Below are 20,350 nucleotides of genomic sequence, written 5' to 3'. Positions count from 1 at the left end.
GTTGTGACCCATTTAAGTCCAACAACACTGCTCGGCTTCACACCAACAGATGATTGAGGCACTTTAATCTGAATTCCTCTGAGTAAAAGAAGGGAGGAGAGAGTGGGAGATAAGAGAAAGACAGAGGGACAAAGACGTGTGAGCGGACTGACAGACACATGCACAAACACACATGATGTGGACTCCATGATGGAAACCACAAGACCTCAATCAATCATGGATAAAAATATTGAATGTTTTTGTTATTTTGATGGCTTGTCTAAACCATTCCAGCAGAGAAAGACGCCGGTTGCCAATCAAAGGTTCAGGATCTCAACCAAACTTGGCTGTGGGTGGACAAGCTTCCCCCATGATGCCACTGGCTGCCAGCGAAGAGGAGGACTGACAGAGTAGTGGGAGTGAAAGAGGAGAGAGAGAGAGAGGAGGGGGATTATATTTAAGCACATTGTACCACACCAACACTGGACATGACATACTGTACTGTGGTTATATACAACACAAGATTAACATGGATGGTTGACTACCAAGCTTCCTCAACTGTTATTGGAGCACAGAGCGAAAATGGGCAGGGCTTAACAAGGGTCACTTTGGAAGACATTGTACATACTGTACATGTAAGATGTTCACAGTATCCATTGCTCATAATAATGTTTTTATATTTTTCTCCTTTGTCTACTATTTTCTTGCTCTGTATTCTCTGGAATACAGAGAAGTGGTACAGTTTGAGAGCACCTGTCATTTCCAAAACAAGACATCCTCTTTGGTAAAACTGTTAAGTGGCTAAAGAACAATCTAAACCTGCTTTTTATGTTACATCATATACTTTTTATTTATAATTTTAGATAATTTGACAATGTGTACAAAACAATTTTTATGGATTTATATTCATTAATGCATGCATTATTCACTTTAATATGTTTATGTACATGGCAACATATTTCTTAAACTATAAAAAAGTCGAAAAAGGCAATAAAGTGTCAATGAGCTGAACTATAGTGAGAGACAGAGACAGAGACAGAGTGAGGGATAGAGGAGTGCGACTGACGATGAAAGATGACACCTATAAACACTCGTCCCACTTATCTGTGTCAGGGGAGGACATTATACATTGAAGGGCTACTAAGTGTTATTTATATTGTGCCCAGAAAGAGTCATGAGCATCGGTGACAGCGAGCTGACTGCCAGCTGCAGATACCCTGCACTTCACCTCCAGACGCTCCCCGGCTGCATGCCGCGCCCACATCACACTGAGGCAGTAATCCACTCTAATGCCTTAAGAAAAGAGAGAAAGTACTGACATGCTCCACGTCCCACAGGCGGCGCGTCTGGAAGATTCTGACTTGGGGGGGCAGAGATTCAGATAAGAGGGCCTGGTGATATTTGATGGATAAAGGGTTCACTTCAAAGTGCCAGATGGCAGTATCAAATACAGGGGTGGTGAGGAGGTAGAGCTCTCTTCAGAGGCCCCTTCATGCCATTAACTATAAAATATTTTTAATTGGTAATATGAACATAAAAAGTGGACAGGCTCCAAAGTATGCCTCGGAGTCCTATTAGCATGGAACATTCTGCTTCAAGTTATTCAAGGAGAGAACATTTCCACCAGTAATAGCACTTTTAAGGACAACTGTAAAACATAATATGTCAAAATCTAACAAAAACACACTGGGACTAACAACATGGTAAAACACACATATTAGAACAGCAACACTACACTGTAGATCCACACTTTAACAGTTTATATCAGCTCCTTAACACCAGCAGCTACTTGGGTCTAAATCAAATTTGGTCCAATAAAGTATAAGTACATCAGCAGCTGTGCGGGCTGCACATACAGACTGGTTTTTGCCCACTCTGGGCAACGGAAGGTGATCTAGGGGAACTTGTTGGCAAACAAGCAGTTATGAGGCAACATTATCATTCATTTAGAGACATGTTTGTGTCCACCTGATGAACAAAAGTCGAATATTTACTCTTTAAGTTTCATTTCACAGCGTCAAAGCTTCCGCCGTTGCCATGGTATTTGACATCCAAATTCAGGGCACATGCTGAGGGTCTTCTTGCCACTAGGGGGCCCAGACAGAGAGGAAAAGAGCATCAACTGCCTACATGAAATAATGTTTAACAGATACTATAAAAGATTTTAATGATGTCAAATATATAAGAAAACTTTTTTAAAACTTTATTTTAATGTTAATGCATTTGTTAATTTTTGTCAGGAGCATGTATCTGTGAATGTAAGTTTACCATTCAGATATCTAAATGTGAAAACATAGAGACACATTAAAATGAAATGCATATAAATGAAACTGTATTACAAGGCTATACTTTTCCTACAACATGATGACTTACCAATCGCATATGAATGCCATAAAATATAAAATAAATAAATAAATAAAAATAAAATAAAAGTGTGATAATAATAAAAGTGTGATAATAATCATGTGGCAGCTAACTCATCTCTTTTATCTACTTAATACAAATACAGTCTGTCTGGTGTAATCTATCCATTTAACGTTGCGTCAGCTGCACCGAAAAAGAGGCAAAAGACTGATAAAGACCAAGACAAGGAGCCCTTATAACCAATGCATGTAAAAACCAGGCGTGTGCACGTTCTAGGACTGCAAAGAACAATCTCTGTGAGCCAGCATATCTGCTCAGCATGCACAAATGCAGTCCCATGAGCACGAGGCTGTGACAAGAGCGAGCACCAGCCTCCCTACGCACTCACGACTGCTCGATGCTTGCTCGTCTAGACAGTGGCTGATGTCTCCTGTCCTCGTCTCCAGTCACACTCATAATTACAATAATAGCCAAGCATATAAGTAAATAATGACTGCAAGTTTGTGGAAAGCATGATAGCCCCCCCTGTCGAAGCTTTGAATATTCATGGGTGACTCTCGCTGAAGCTTCAAAGCCCCAGAACTGGTATTCAGGGCAGCCATAGTCTCTGCCAACACCTGAGGGAAATATCTGGCTCTTTAGCTGCTTAATACTCCACAGTGTTGTCCAGCTATTCACTAACTGTGTGTGTCTACCGTTTGCTGCTGAGGAGCTAGTATACAGTGGGTTTTAATAGATGCTTTTTCCTGAAAAATTGCTGCCTGCTGTTTGCTGAAAACAATGAGAGCTGGACAGCTGAACAATGAGCTAACTAGTGCCATCCCTGGACCCCTAGAGAGCAAGAGTAGAGTGTGAGGGAGACGGTGTATGTTGGAGAGAACGAGAGATCATCGGCTGACTACTGCAGTTTCCCACACACCTATTTCACCCAGCGGTGTGTATCCAGATTACAGTTAATCCTAAATGCCACAGCCAGACTCCTGATAGCAGCTAAGAGGAGCTGGCATATCAACTGCACTGCCGCCGCAATTAAAGACTGATTTTAAAATTTTATGGAGAACCCTTGAGCCATCTCCTAAATTAGCTATATCACCGACGTTTTACACCTTTATGTGCCAAAGCTGAGCCTGAGATCCTGTTGAGGAATGTTTATGTACCTCGTTATTGGGATTATCGGATCTGTTTGTTATGTCTGTACCTTAGTTTTTCACAGAAGCTGTAACTTCACATGCCCCAACCAGCGTCACTGTTTATTTACTCACATTTTTGTTCACCTTTTACTTTATTTACTTGCTTTCTTTATTTTTATTTACCGTGAGCTGTTATGGGAAAGGAGAGGCAAGTAAAACAAAAACAGAGTTCATGGACAGGACAAGAAAAATAAACAGACGGAAGCGGGGCAGGGAAGGTGTCGATTAAACAAAATCTTTACACGGCGAAAAAACTGCTTTCACCTAATTAGAGACACAACAACTGTATCTGTGCCAGGGACAAGAAGAGTGTGACTGCCGAGGAACAGAAGAGGTCAAAAAGACAAGAAACTCTCTGCTGAACAAGAAACTAAGTAACTGAGACGGATAAAGAGAGAGCGAGAGAGGCATAATCAACAGAATGAACAGAAAAAGAGAAGTATGTGATAAATGGGGAGTGTAATGCTCCTTATTAATATTCTCCACTTGTCCTTTGCTACATACCGCAAAACTTTCAGTCCGGGGGCAAACAGCCGAGAGTTTTCTAAAAGTCAAGCTGCAGAGTGGTGTTTGGAGAGTTGGAGAAGTTTAATCTCTGTAACATCTGCTGCGGTACGAGTTGAGTCTGAAAGTGAAGCTTCGGTACAAGTCAATACAAGCTGACAAATGTGCAGTATGGAGGAGAATGAAGGAACAGGAATATCTTATATGTACTGAGTTCTCGTGAATCATGATTACGACCAAACTTTTGGCACAGACGCTTTCCCATAAGCCAGTTGGGCCTCCTGCATACTCTGAGGGGATAAAGCGCGGGCTGTAACAAAGCTCAGTGCACGCGATACGCAAATGTTGTGAAAGATAATTTGGTTAATGAGCATGCTCTGCCTGATACCTTAAACAATCTGACTGACGGTGGTTGAAGGAAGTATGCAGATCCTTTACTTAAAGGGTAACTCCACCAATTCTACACATTAAAGTGTGTTAACAGGTTTTGACTGCATATGTGAAAAAAGTAGTATAAAGCCTTCTGTGGCTCCTGAGGAAGATGCATGTAATCTGACAAACTGCCTCCAGTGATGTCACTCAGTAGCTAAGTTGCATTGTGGGTAACGTAGGCACCGAGTTTTGAAAAGCAGTCCGCTGATCTGCATAGCTCCCCTATAACACTGCTTCCATGCATATTTCTTCCTTTTCAAAATCTGGTGCATTGCTTGTTTGCACGTTACGTTTCACTGCTGTAGTTGTTTCAGCTAACTTGAATAACTTTTTATATTCTTCTGTTTAACCTACAGCAATCTGCACCATATTCTATAAGATCACTGTATGTTTATGTGAGAACTGCATAACTCTAAAAAGTCAACTTTTCATGAACTCAGACAAACAGCCTGTTTTCAGCTCCAGGACGTTGCATTTTCCAGCCAATCCAAGAGGGTTTTTAAAGAGTTTATTGAGTCTATGAAGCAGGAGAATTTCCTCAACCAATGAAGGAACACTTTACACTGAACATAGTATTGAAAATCTGTAATCTGAAGAGCAACTAGCAGCTGATGTCAGACAAATGTAGTTGAGAAAAAAGTACAACTTTTGCCTCTGAGATGTAGTGGAGCAGTAGCACAAAACACATTTATGAATGTTATACTTCTTTACCTAAAGACTCAAATCATTTGGGGGAGCCCTTCATGGAACATGCCATGAAATGTTTGTGAGTGTTTGTGACAGAAATCTGTCAAACACTTCAGGCGCTTGTGTCGGTTTCCTCCGTTTCATTTACACCTTTATGCATTCTGATAGAAACTTTCAGTGCTGGAAACTAAAAGCAGCGCATAAATATGTTTTCCTAATCAAAATCTGATCTAAATGAGTTCTAAATCTGCTACTTATGCTTCGCTCATTTATAAATCAAAGACGACAACCCACTGGGAATATCTTTGAACAATGACAGCTTGTAACTTATGTTGCAGAAATGATGCAGAAGGAAGATCATAATAAATTGCATCAAATATCAAAAACAAAATTAACAAGGCTTGTAAATATTCATAGAAAAGCAGGCACAAGTGTCAAATGAGCCTTCACTTACTGTTGGTTTTGAGGCGGGCCGGCTCACTGTTGCGGCTTCCTGCCTGGTTGATAGCCTTGACAAAGAAGATATAACGGGTGCCACTCTGCAAGCCGTGCACCGTGTAGTGGTTCTGCTTGATGTTCGGTACGATCATCCAGCTGTCTGCCGAGTTGTACAAACCTGTCCACAGACACACGCACAAAGACACACACACACAGCATGAGTAACCAAGTTCTGCCAATGTTTTCAGGGGGAAGCAGAGCTGGAGCGAGCCCTGCTGAGAATCTTCAAGAAAGCAAAAAAAAACAATTCTCCCTTGAAATCTGACCGGTGTGTTATTTTTTCTCTAAACCTCATGTGAGTCATCACGCAGTCAGAAGCTCAGCGATCATCCAGTCCTCCATGGTGTTACACAACATTTATGTGTACGTACTGGTCCGTCCCATTACAACCCATCAGGTTTATCGTGGCATGTTCCCCTCAGGCGATGTGTGTTTGTAAGGGTAAATCTATAACCCATTAAGGACAAGGTGCTTACACAACCTGACAAGTGAGTGTGTGTAGTAAGCGCCTGAGGGCAAAAGAGCGTGATAGCCTTTAATGTTCAAATGTATGGAAACGTGGGCATTGCCAACATCACCCCAGGTGGTGGGCGCTTTGATTCGGCGTGGCTTGCGGCAGAGGTTTAGTAATGGCTGGGTTAGCTCTGCAGTCACCTGCCTCTAAACACAGTCTGTTCAGTCTCTCAGCTGCAGCCGACTGTGAAGAAGAAAAAGGAAATCACAGCTCAGGGCTGAGGAGAGGAGCAGCTACGACGGGGTGCTCTTTAGGCCTCTTGTCCTGTATGAAATAACGGGGATACACTGACAAGTTGACATTGGTGCTATTTCTGCATTTGCCAAAGTGGAAGCTGTTTATGTGACTCAGCTTTTGCAAAACTTGGACAATGTTGCTACCGTAACTTATGCATATACTGCGCTTATGCTTCTGGTTTATGTGTGAAAAAAACAAACCTGGTGTGAAATTTGCCACTTCCAGTGCGTTGGCTGTGTTTTGCACAGATTTTATTGGCATTGTAACAAAGGACAGGTGCAGAGAATGAATAAACATCTCTTACCACGGTAAATATGCAACATGTTCTCACTTCAAACTCAGCAGCCCGAAGCTTCAAACTATGGCCCTCTATTAAGTCTTCTAGCATCAGTTTTGCACGTCATGGGCTCCGTGGTGAAGCAATAATAAATATGGTAGACTTTCAAAATAAAGCTTGCTGTCAAACAATTCACATGCAACTTCACTGCTGGACTTTAGCTACATGCCATCAAAGACAGGGAATGCAAGATTGAAATAATGCTGAGCTAGCTTGTTAGCTACCAAGAAATCCGCAAACTGGTTGTGATTGTTTCGTGCTTGTTATAAAGAAAAGATCCACAGTACATTAAAATGGCAGAGATCTCGAAACCCTGGGTCTGAAGGATGCCTCTGAAAAATTGGAGGGCCGTATAACCCTGACACTTCACCCTAACCCTCTATCCCAACAAGAACCTGTCATGTTCGTGTTCCAAGGATGAGGCCGTGTTGTTATCAAGTAACTTATTTTAATGACTCCCTTTCCCTTTGGTACGGTAAGTTGACTACAAACCAGTATTGCCGCCTAGCGGTCAAACATGTAATAACATCCAATCATAACAGAACTGGGACACAATCCCCCTGACGTGAACGTGCAGAATGGGGGGTCAGGGCTAAGTGGTGCGGCAAGGGGTGTATTGGGATTGTGCCCTTTTCTCTCTTTTGCTGAGCTATATATTGTTTCAGCATCAACAACACAATGTGTGCTTCTGCGGTAGTCAGTAGATGTTTTTTTGTGTTTTTTGGTGGAATTCTAGCTCAACATTAAGATTGCAGCACTTGATAAGTATCACAAATCTTTCTGCCACTCAGTGCTTGTAATCATGGTGACTTCCGCCTACTCTGACTTCATCTGCATAGCCTATATTGAGTTATCAGATAAAAAAAATCCTGTGTTTGTTAATATCGCAGAAAACCAAAATAATGCAAAGTGAGTTTTTTCTAATATCGTGCAGCCCTACTAGTGGGGTACGTACGGCGTCATAGAATGAAGCTTTTGGCCGGCTGTAATATGTAAGTCTGTGTAACAACAGTGATATTTAAACTGCTAGCTTAACCTTGACCTTCACTAACAGTATGAGTAACACCCCGATGCCGTGCCAACAGGAGACCAGACAGAAAAGAGAGCAGAGTCAGTGACTGCTGGGGAAAACGTTTCTTTTCACCCACCCTAAAAAAATTCTGAACACATTTAAATAAAGCCTCGCCAAAACAAACAAAGCATCTTGTTTAGTAGCACTGTAGCTGAGGTTAATGTTTGTAGAGCTGAAAGTAGAATAACAATCCTTTTCATTGTCTCGTCTCCCCCCCTCTCCCTCCTGCAAATAAAAATCCTGAAAGGGAGAGAGCTCTCAGGGCCATGCCTGCCTTGTCCCTTCTGGTGAGGATGCGTTGTGAATTATTGAACAAGATGGCAACAGCATGCATAAGTAATGGCCGGGAGTCTGCTTGTAAATATAAATACTTCACAGGACGCAAATAAGGCCTTTAAAAAGCGAGGCGGCTTTAACAATGAATGAGGGGAGGAGACTCTTAAAGTTAGTGAAGGCTGCGTCTTTACATATCTGCCGACTTCCACGAGCTTTTCTCAGACAAAGAAAAACAGCTTTCATCATCCTTTTTAAGATGAATGAGACAGAAAGAAGTGAGCGAGTTCTTCTCTACACCTCTCATTCATCTGCATTTCATCTCAGCCTGGTCTTACAAATATGCGTGCACTGTCAACAATGAAATCCTACTGCTGTTATCCCTCACAAAAAAAGCAAGTTCCACTGAGACAGCTGTCCCTTGTCGTCCTGGAAATTATGCCTCCTACCTGTCCTTTCAACCGCGTCCTGCGGAAATTAGGGAGGCCACAGCGTTATGCGGGCTTTCAGAAAGAGATACAGGGGAAAGACGAGGGAGAAGGACTTCACGCTGCTTTCCATTTTTAAAGCTTTTGATCTCCATAGCACCTCTCCCTTTTCGCTAAATCAAATTAGGTCAGTACACAGCAATACGCTATCGCTACTTTTGCCAGTAGTGAAAAGGGGCTCTCTGACACTCGCCAAGCTGCTTTGGAGAGCACTGCGACTTCAAAGTGCGGAGCAGTAACTGAATGTGTCATTGTGAGAGGAGAAACGGAAAGGAAACGGAGAGGGAATAGATCGACCTGTGTCTTGCATCCAGACAAGTGTGTGTATGTGTATGTACAGTGTGTGTGAGTGTGTGTGTGTGTGTGAGTGTCTGTTTCTGTCTTGCTCAGAAGCAGACAGACGCAGACAGATGAGAAGGGAAAGGCAAAAACAAAGTATCCTGGAAATGGAAGAGGGTCTGTCTTTGATGATGCAACATAGAGTTAATGTTGACTGTGTGTGTGTGTGTGTGTGTGTGTGTGTGTGTGTGTATGTGTGTCTGCATGAGTTTATAAGTTCAAGTACTCTGGAGAGACAGACTGTGTGTTAGTGTGTGTGTGTGTGTGTATGAGCAGCTGCACATCAATAAAAACACATCGCGCTCACCTGCCTCTCTCTCTCTCCGTGCCTCTACATAACTTTAATAAGTGTATTGTTGTCAGACTAGTTTCCTGCAATGACTGAAACCTCATTACCATTTCATGACACGCTGATCGAAGGCTGAACCTGCTGGTCCGCTGAAAGATGCCCTGTCGAGATACACAGAAAGGGAGATTTTACCGCAACTCCGGGCTGTCCTCACGCCCACCGCGACTCTGCTGTTCACCTGCGATAATCATATTAATACCTCACCACAGGCCTGTGCTCATGAATACACATGAAAGACAGATGAAGCTGTCAGCTGCAGTCAGCAGGTAGAGGCCAGCGTGGTTAACATGCAGGCCTCCTACGAAAATGTACAAATTGGCAAAAAAAAAAAAAAAAAAAATGGGAAAAAGTGGTTGAAGTCGTGAGGAGGTGGGAGCAGGGGTATGTACTTTTATAAGTGCGGACTGTTACAGTAAATTTACTTCAGCTGAGCGATGCAGGGAAACTGTATGGAACTAGTGAGGCTATTTGGCCTCCTAACCTTGTTGGTCTTACAGGGTAAAAGTCATCCCTGTGGTAGCTACAGGCCAAGAGGGGAGAGAATATATATATATAAAAAAAAGGTCCTGGAGCCAAAAATGGTGCTGTGGATGGAGAGTGGGAAGATTTTTATATTTTTAACGGGAGGCCATGATGTTGATGCAGTTCCATTTTGACAGGCGCAACATATCCTCTTAAAGCTGGGGTTGGTAAGACTGTAGAGACCAAATAAAATCCCATCCCATTATAAGTGATAAGTAGTCAGCTAATTAGACTAAAGTTAAGGTGAATAAAACTTTAAAACATTACCTCATTGGGTAAGGATTCTGTGCCAGATTATTTCTTGGCTGGGTGCAGCGACTTCACTGTGAGGCTACCTGGCGACCACTGGACCCTCCACTACATTAGCATATTTCCCAAAACATTGAACTGTTTGTCTAAAATTACTATATTTTGAATGCATGTTCCTTAACACCATTAAAACAGAAAAGCACATGCTGGGAGGAACCCTTACATCGTCTCTGTATCAGCAAAAAGTGACGTCTCCTTTACAGCCATCATTATATCCTGGTGTTGTGTTATCGATGGAACGATTAGGGTGAAGCACTTAATTAACGAGGATGTACAGTATATAAAGACAGCGTTTACATCAGCGTTACTGTCTGACATAAAAGAACGACCTCAAGAGAGTGTGAATCAAACGCTGGAGGCTCAAATGGAAATCCTACACTGTTTTATTTCGACATCAAACCATCAGCAATTACACTCGGCTTTCCTGTTTTAATTTCTCTCTTGTTCTTTCGATACCTGACATTTTTGTTGATCTTTATTTCTTGCTCGTCGTCGCAGGAGGCGACATCACATAAAAAAAAGTTAATCCTAACGATAATAGTGCACGTCTGAGTGTGAGTGTAATGAAGAGGATAGAGGATTGGATATCAATTACATGTGATTACAAAGACAAACATATTTACAGAGGAGTGGATGCACAGTGTTAAGTGTTGGTTGGCAGATAAACAAATGAGTCACTGATACAAGACACTTGTAACTTGCAAAGGGCCACAGGTAGCAGCTTTCACTCGCTGATTCTATTTTCTGCCGCTGTGCTTGGATGGATCCTGCAGAGACAGGACCGCACAAGCCCTCTTCGCCTTCTCATGGGAAGGCCGAGGCTGAGGATGAGGCCAGGCGAGAGCAAAAAGAGAGCGACAGGATGGCGCTCGAGTGGGAGCATTTAGCCACTTGGAAAGTTAGAGAAAAATGCTACGGTAAAAACTCAAGTGGCGTGGCGGGCTAAATGGGTTTCTCTCTTTCTCGGTTTCTCCCGTGAATCTCGGAGGACTCTGTGGCAGCACACCGCTGAATATCTGAGTCACTCAGTTTATCACAGCTGAAATGTATCCCGGTGTTTCAAATGGCTGGGGCACTTGAGATGGAGAAATGTCAGGCTACACAGACGAGAGTAGATGAGATGGTGAAAGGATCAAAGCGACGAGGGAAAGTGGAGAGAGGCACAGGTGTGTGTGTGTGCACGCGCTTGACTGTGCACGATTATGTACATTAATCATATCCTCCTCATATCATCGGTGAGTGGTAATTTTTACCTCCATGTGACCATTATCCACTCTGATTTTCACCTGTTCTCTCCTCCTCCACAGGACTCTCTCTTTCCCTTCATTTGTGTAGTTATAGACAATCAGCTGTGATGCTGATTAGCTAATGGTGGCCAGATGTTTGGTGAATGTGTAAATCCTGTCCAGGTATGTTGGGACGCTGAATAAGGCTGAATTTTGCTGAATTTTGAGAGAATAACACCTGTGACTACTGAGCTCATTTAAATACACAGTTACATAAGTGCAACTGTTGAATGAAGTCTTTCTATGAAGTCTATTTATTGTATTCTAACGCATTATGAACATACTTATAATTGTATACACACGAAACTCAAACCTTGTTTCTTCCTCTATAACATACTGTACAATGAACGTATTACTCCATTGGTATAATCCATTATAGCTGCATTATAGCGTCTGTGTCACATTGAACTGTGATTATGGTTATAAATCATTAGGAATATTCATGAGTGCTTGTAACTATGATTATACAGCACTATAGTTGCATTATAGCGCATCCTAAGTATGTTCACAATGCCTTGTAATGCATTTTAGACGAGGCTTCATAGAAAGTGTAACGCAAAATCTTATATATTTTTGCAGAATATGTCCTTTTAGACTGTGCGAGTGTCATCTCAATGTGGTTACAGTGATGGGAAAACAAATACGGCTCATTCAGTGTACAAAAAATGGGCAAAATTAGATATACTGCAATGGCAAAACCCTATGGTGGGTGGTGGGTTTGATTGAAGCAAGTAGTTCAGGATAAATCCTGAGCCTCATGTTCTGGAGTTATGAGCCAAAATATTAAAAGCAGCATTGACAGCCAAATGATGGTGATATTTGATCCAATCTGGCTGAAAAAGCGAATCAGTTGCTCATAAATTTGCACTGAATAAAAAAACTTTTACCAAAAATGATAGTCTTGGTCTCTATGGGAGATTTGTAACGAGGCCAGCCTGTGTTTTTATATTCTCCTCTCTTGTTTCTGCATCTTTCACACTGCTTAAACAAATCCAGACACTCAATAGTGAATCTTTTTAAAGCATTCCCTCATGATATGTACTGTATGTCCTATTTTTAAAACAAGTAGTCCTGATAACTCAGCTCTATTTCTCTATAAATACAAGCAGGGAGGACAACAAAGACTAAAGCTGGACAAAAAAATCTAGGTTATGCAACACGGTCCGATTAAATATTGAACATATGAAAATAAGACTGAGCAATACTAAAAGTATTGCGGTGCTCCAGTTTATTTTCTCTTTAAGAGGTCAGTGAAAGAGGTGTGTTGCGTTTTTTTGTTTCTTTTGGCCTTGTGCATGAGTGATAAGTATCTTTATAGTGGCCGGGGAATTCTTATTATGGTGAATGCTACTAATAAAACTGCCCTCTACAGCTTTCCATCGTGCTTGTGTTTATAAATGGTATCTGAGACTGTGACCACACGTCACAAATACAGGAAACTGGTCAATGCTTCAATGCTAAATAACAGCAGCACAAGTAGGGAAGAGTCGTTAAGTACGAGAACTGATTCAGCAAAGTTTTTTTTTATGCAGCAGTATCTTACTGATGTCAGCTAACAATAGCCACCGTAAGCTAGTGATCATACCAGACAGCCCGTATAGGACGACTGTGTAAGCAGCTTATTACGACCCATATTTATGCTTCTTATTAGGCGGTGACCTTTTCCGGCTGTAGTACTTCTTACGGCTGCAAAAGAGGAAGTGAGAAGGAAGTGTTGTGTCAGACCATGTCAAACTGAGTATCTTAAATGGAGAGAGAAGGTGTTTTATTGCTGATGGTCCATAGTCTCTCTTAAAAAGCTCTTTAAATATGACAGCGTTCGATATAAACACTCAAGGTGATTAAAACGCTAATGATGCCAGAGAGATGCATTGATCTCTAGTCTTTGAAGTTACCATGCAGGTATTTTTCCTCTAACGATATGGCAGGAGCCCTCGCATTAGTGGCCTCAAAGAGTGCAGCTTGAATCAAATATTATCTGTGTTACTCAGCTGGGATTCTTTCAGACAGTTTGACATACATATTATGTCAGGAATGACTTTGTTTGTGCTCCTCTAAAATAAATAAAATATATCCAGCCTTATTCACCAAATTCAAATTGTAGGGTAATTAAACACAGGTCAACAAAGTATTTGATTCTTCTTGGCCAAACCTCATTTTAAATAAGCCTAGATTGCCCCTGGCTGTTGCCAATTGTGTGAACATGAACTTCCTTCTAGGCACAAGTAATGTTTGTGAGCTTCAGCACTGATCTAATTTTTTTTGTATTAACATACCTGTGTATGTGTGTGTGTGTGTGTGTGTGTGTGTGTGTGTGTGTGTGTGTGTGTGTGTGTGTGTGTGTGTGTGTGTGTGTGTGTGTGTGTGTGTGTGTGTGTGTGTGTGTGTGTGTGTGTGTGTGTGTGTGTGTGCGCACATGACTCACTGATGAAATTTGTCTGGCCGGTGTAGATGGTGTACTGCAGCTCGTAGGAGGTGACACTGAACTCATCCTCTGATGTCCAGTGGACAGTGATGGTGTCATGGGAGGCGGTGCACAGCTCGTCTCTTATGGATGGCGGGTTTGGAGCTACATGTGGAGGAAACAACAACATGATCCAGCGTGGAAAAAAAAGTTATAAATCGAGATTTTATAAAGTAAAGAACGTCTTTAAATACAGTGGAGAAGAAATAACAAATATACGCTCTTACCCGTTAGGTAATCTAGTCCTTCCAGGATCTTCTTCTCTCGGGAAAAGTCCAGGGCAAAGTTGTCGAACGCCTCGTTCAGGTTGACGTCAGGGATGAGTACCTGGGAGGAGGCCGTCGCCATGGCAACCCTTTTTAGAGCAAGCAGTCGGGACATGGAGGGAGCGAGAGAAAGGAAATGTCAGGAGAACGGCACAAAGGTGAGGGAGCAGAGGGGGGCCGAGACGTCACACGAGGCGATGAGAGGAAAAACAAGGAGGAGGAGCAAGAGAAGACGATAGGTGATGAAGAGGTCAAAAAATGTGAGGAGAGGTGGTAGACAGGGCGTAGTTTGTGTGAATGAAAAAGAAAACAGAGAGAGGGGGAAAGAAAATATAAAGCGACAGAATGTAACATAAAAATATAATACAATATAACATCTAACAGTGTCTGCAACCTGCCCCGTCATTAACGCTGACACACACAGACACACTGACTCCACAGTCTGTACAGCTTTGTGGAAACTTGTGCACACTTCTGCTTTGAGCATCATTGAGCTGTCAGTGGCAGGAGCCAGGCTAAACTACCACAGTGCTGGCAGGGTTACAGAGCCGAGCACAGACCCGGCACTAGACTTTTGCTCCTCAGCGAAGAGAAACAGTCGGTCAATAAAGCACCCGGGCCAAGTGCTGGAAAACAGCAGCTTAAAAGGTGCTACCCGTGGTGCATATTTTGCACTGACCTTTGTATACAAGAGAAAGATGGGAGGAAGGGTTGGAGATATTACAGAAGCATGCTGGTGAAAAGAGAAACTGCAGAGCCGGCCCTTCAGATGACAGATGATTTTCAACAGAGGCCTGGAATTGATCACAGGAGCTACAGAGGTTTGATATAATGCTACTTTCACCAGCAGAGTTACTCTAAGATGGAAAAACGTTAATAAAAGGAAACTTATTGTAGAGCAGGGATTTTAGGATTTATCTAAACACATTTTGCATTATTAAATAACGTTTTGGTGTGTGTCCTGCAACAAGACAACATGACTGTTTATACAAGAAAGAAAGAAAGACAGATAAAAGCTGCAATCAGATCGATTTCAGAAACTTTCTTTTTGAGCTTACGTCTAATGAATTAATTGAAATCAGTCTTTTCTGCAGCACACAGGTTCAGAGTGCATGTCGCATGTTCAAGGGGGCACTAAATCCAAACTCAGAATTATTTACAATGTTAATGAGGTAATAATACAACTAAAACTACTTATCTTTTCCATAACTGAATAAACAAGCTGTTCTCAGAGGAAAATAAGGTCCCTAGAACACAAGCTAGAAAGGTGGCAGGGTCCGCCAAATATAAACAAAGTAAAATATTCAGTTTTTTCAGTCATTAAAACAAAGAGGGTTTGTTTATTTAGTTTGTTTAGCCAAAAATATCAGCCCCCCCAACAACATAGTGCACCTTTAAGGTCAGAATTGTGACAAAAAACTAGAACAGATTTTTTTTTTACAGTGGCCCTGATCCTTTATTGTTTCTCAGTAGTCTGTCGGTGTGCATTTGTACAGCTCTCTAATTAGCAAAGCTTTTTTTTTTCTTCCTCACTGTGCATATGGAGATGTGTGTACGTCCATGCACTGCCATCACCCACCTTTCTGCTACATTTCGGGCGGTCTGGAGGAAGCGAGCGTGGTCGTTCTCCTTCAGGCTCTGTTCGGCTTGGGTGATGAGGGCGCTGGAGCGCTCCAAACACTGGCGACAGTTTGCAATCTGCTGAGCCAGCTTACGCAGTTTCATCACCTGGAAGACACACAAATACAGAACATGTTGTTATGTAGCGACACACTGATTTATATTCATTCGCCCAATCTGAGCCTTGAAGGAACACTGTTTTGTTGGCTAGACTGTTAGTAATGAGAAAACAGACGAGAATACCAACTGCACATTTCCTGATCCAGTCCAAATCCAACCACCATTTTTTTTTTCTCATATGCATGAATTCTCAGCCACACACTGTGCTCCACCACTTCCAAAACTCAGACAAAAGTAGTTCTCTGGTGTTATTGATCTTTTATGCTCATCTCCTGTGGCTGAAAATAACTTTGCTCATGGCAAACTCACGCTCCCTCCACTGCACAAATTTGGTGGAAAGAAAAGTGCCTCAGAGCTCAATACAGCTCAAAAATGCATCTGAAATATGGTTGAATGATTTCACGATGAGGTATTCATCACTGACAGCTACCGTTCCACAAATATGTTCAACACTTGCAGGAAATCTAATTAAGCTTTGCTGCCAAATTGCTGTAAAACAGCCGGCACTGGTCGGGCTCCCTGAGAGGATTCCCGCTAGGTGGAAACCAACAAGTTGCCACATGGCAGACTATTGATATAGCTGAAGTTTAATAACTGTGAGAGGAGCAACAACACTATAACAAACACAAACCCCCAGCGGGAGTCTTGGATAGATATTGAATGCCTTGGCCGCTGATCAAATATTATTTTGTCAGGAGGAATCTTTGAATTTTGTGTAATTAATTGAACTCGTACAAACAGTGTTGAGGACATTAACGCATTGGTAGAACTGCTGAAAGGAGAAATAAACAATCTGCATTAGAATCTCATTCTGCGCTGAGTTCAGGCAAAAAAATGAGACCCTTGCTCTGAAAAATACTGGCTGTTCTATCACACTCAACAATAAAGTTGTGGACAAACACAGACAGGAAGACACAAAGACAGGAAGACACCGAGAGCGCAGCGGAGCGGACCGAGTCCTGGTAACGGGGTCGGAGTTGAAGCGAACTCATTGGCTCTTTATTCTCACGCTGGCCTGATGAACATGTTTTGCGTAACAGAAGGGCAGAGGTGAACAGAATAATGCATTGTTATCTGATTTGATAACAGTCAGGGCAAGGAGTGCAGCATGCTACTTTGTCATACATGAGAATGTGTCTGTGTTTGTCCACTGAGAAATAGGCCCAACCACATTGCTGCAGCCTTGTAAACACGTATCTATCCCCACACACCATACTTGCCAACACCACCGATTTTCCAGGGAGACTCCTGTTTTTCTTTGCCCTCTACTGGTTCCCCCTTTAAGTTATCGTTACCTGTTTCTGGCTCTGTACATTCTATAGTATGATCTACTGTTGCTCCTCCTCAGTGATTGAAGAATTTTGAAGGAAAGGGGCTGTAATATCTGCCACTTGATTTTTCTGTCAACCACAGGGGTCGCACCGTGTCAAGAGGCTGACAAACACAGGGCAGCAGCAGCTAGAGGGCAAATTATTCTGCAATGTTTTCTGAGAATTAAAGGTCAAATTAAAAGTATTTGACATAAAAATGCCGTTACAATTTACTTATTATTTTGTTAGGCTATTTTCATTCTTTAAATGTCACCAGAATGCAGGAATAAGACCCCCAGAACCCCGCTTTGGGTTTCGAAACCCTCCCTATTTTTGAGGTCTCAAGGCTGGCAAGTATGGCAATAACTTAGTGAAGCATGTTTCATATGTGCCAGCAAAGGCAGATGGAGGAAAACCCTGAAAAACACAGCAAGAAAAGAGCAGACCATAAAAGAACATAGTAAACTGCTTCGTCTGAATCACAAAAAACTGCTTTCTGCACACAACAAGAGGAAGGTCAGTCGATCAGATCAGAGTTCAAACTCTTTATACCCAAACACACACAGACATGTTCTGCAATTGAGTTTGTTTTGACTGTAATTTGTGAGTGGGTGTACTGTAATACAATTTCCTACTGACCATAAGGAGGCCATTCTGCGCTAATTTGAAATCAAAGTAATCCATTTATCTTCATTACGGCTCGCATCCTGATCCCTTAAATGAACTTAGTCTGATGAAACCCTCTACAGGAAGTTACACAGGCTGGCAGCAGTGAGACTGGCAGCGAAAGGTGAGCCGCGTGAATGAAAAACACCCGCTTTAGTACACCGTGCGTCTCGGCAATGATGATTAAATGCAACCTCGCCGAACTTTTAAATGGCAAACGGCAAAGTAAAGTCGCTTCTCCGTCTAAAAACGGCACACTTCCAGTTACGGCAAACAACTCGAGTCTCAAAACACTAAATAAAACAGAAACATTTCGAATGACGAGTGCCCTTAAAGGATTAGTCATCTATATTTTCAGCAACACATTTTTGCTTGCAGGGCTTGCATTATGCAAATACGAATTAAGAAAAAAACACACACTGGGTGGCAACCGGTTAAGAGCTTGTCATCAAAAGCTCTCAAAGAATCAAAACAGTATCTCGCTCTCTACTGCTGGGGGAAAGCTGCTCCTGCTTTGAAAAACGTCTCTAAGCTGGGCGACTTAATTGTGTTTTTAGTTGACGTATTAGCCGCTCCACCACCGAGTCCACTGTAATCTGCTGTCACTATAAATGACATTTGAGCAGGTTGTTGACCGCACGGAGGAGAGGACAAGCGAGACGGGTTTAATGGATGGGTTATTATTTGGCAACATACGCCGCAAACAACAATTTTAGAGATGATTACTCCTTCTCTCTCAGAATAATGGACAATATGGCAGAGTCAGTGTGTGTGTGTGTGCGCGCATGTGAGCGTGTCACCTCGTGTAAAGAACTGCCTCTTCTAAAGCTGAAATATTATAGTCTATTTAATCCGAGCTTAAATATAGTAATTCTAGCCTGTCAGTTGTGGTGTGTTTTCTCAGTGCTGTTTGAGGTCATGAAACAAGGCTGAAACCTTCTGCTGAGGCTGATTAATCTCTTTAAATATTTGATTTGAAGGTCGTTGATTGAAACTTTGTGCTCTAATGAGTAATGAATTTACAGAATAATAGTGCTGAATGGTTGTGAGGATATTTTTTTATAAATATAATTGTCGGTTAAGTTGTTCTGCGCTCAATGAATATATTTTGTGCTATCACCCGTGTAAGTGCACAATAAAAGCCTCTTATTTATCCTCTCTTAACACTCCTGCACTCTCAAGTTCGCAGCTAAACCTCAAACAGTGCTGCAGAGTGTGACAAGTCTGACTCATCCTTCTCTCATAATCCTAGGATAGCACAGGAAGTGGAGTGTCAGAAAATGTAGCCGTGTACAGTTTTGGTTACCTTTATGAAAAAACAGTTTACGGTAATTAGTCTGTCCTAAAACTAGCTATCGTCATAAGTAGCTAACTTCTAACTTCAGATAAGCAGTCGCTAATTAAGGTAGCTGGTTAGCTCAGTTCGATTTAGCCACAAAAACGTACTCAAACATTTTGGAAACATGCTTGTTCGCTTTCTTGACTTAGGGTCACTGACACTGACAACTAAACAAATAAGATATAATTTGTTAATAAGTGAGCTTTATCATGCTATAGGTACTGTTTGTTACCTAACAAAAAAAACAGGGTTGCTGTTTCCCCTTGTCTCCATTATTCATGCTTAGATAAGCTAACCAGCAACCAGCTGCTGACACCAGCTACACAGACATGATAGTGGTATCATCAGCATCATTTAACTTATTTAAAGGTGCACTATGTAGTTCTGGGGAAGAAATTCTAATCAGAAGGGAAGATATTTTGATTTGTTTATGCCTAAACAAAGTAAATAAACAAACCCTCTTTTTTTCATGACTGAATAAATAAACTGACATTAAAGGACAACACAATTTCATACTGTTTATATTTGGCGGACCCTGCCACCTTCCTGGTTTCAAACAGTGTTCTGGGGACCTTAAATTTACTCTAAGAACAGCTTATTTTATCAGTTGTGGAAAAAATAAATATTTCTGTGTATGCATTAAAATTCTGAGTTTGAATTTCTGCTGCAAAACGACATAGTGCCCCTGTAACTCTCAGCAAGAGAGCAAACAAACACGTTTCCCAAAATGTCAAACAATTGCTTTAAATAATTTGGGGAAAAATTGGTTAAAAGAAATTGTAAGTAAAACTTATAGTGAACAGCAATCTTGTGTTTCAAACCCAACCATCTAGGCTACCTTGACCTCCACCATAAGACGTTCCTGGCCACAAAACGATGTCACGCTAGCTACTTCTGCTATTCCTTCTGAGAGACAGCAGCCATTATTGCCACAGCCATTAAAAAAAAAAAAAATGCTAACAGCTTGTTTTATGCATGCCTAATGCTGTTGTTTCTGGCGAGAAACAGCCACAGACTTGTAAACTGAAGGTAAGAATGACATAATGGCTGTTTTTAAAAATGAAGTGACTTCAACAGATTTGAATTGTTAATCCTTAATGCTCTTACAGAGTTAAGAGTTTTCAGAACGAGAGAGAGGGGGAAGGCAAGCAACCATATGATAAAGACACCCTCTTGCACACACCA

The 20,350-nt window shown here is 41.7% G+C and overlaps 1 protein-coding gene across 4 annotated transcripts in view; it reads right to left on the bottom strand.

Annotated features, from left to right (window-relative positions):
• mid2 (midline 2) overlaps window positions 1–20,350 on the bottom strand; it is a 171,782-nt gene that overhangs the window by 16,711 nt on the left and 134,721 nt on the right. For all 4 annotated transcript variants that reach the window (XM_073486765.1, XM_073486763.1, XM_073486762.1 and 1 more), the window contains 4 exons: window positions 15,690–15,838; window positions 14,072–14,199; window positions 13,806–13,949; window positions 5,611–5,772 (listed from right to left, as the gene is read on the bottom strand). In XM_073486765.1, the coding sequence (XP_073342866.1) occupies window positions 5,611–5,772; window positions 13,806–13,949; window positions 14,072–14,199; window positions 15,690–15,838 (583 nt within the window). The remainder of the gene's footprint in view (window positions 1–5,610; window positions 5,773–13,805; window positions 13,950–14,071; window positions 14,200–15,689; window positions 15,839–20,350) is intronic.

This window comes from Pagrus major, chromosome 18 (assembly GCF_040436345.1).
Source record: "Pagrus major chromosome 18, Pma_NU_1.0".
Lineage (NCBI taxonomy): Eukaryota > Metazoa > Chordata > Actinopteri > Spariformes > Sparidae > Pagrus > Pagrus major.
The sequence above is the reverse complement of the archived record's forward strand: the minus strand, read 5'-3'. Positions and strand labels throughout refer to the sequence as shown.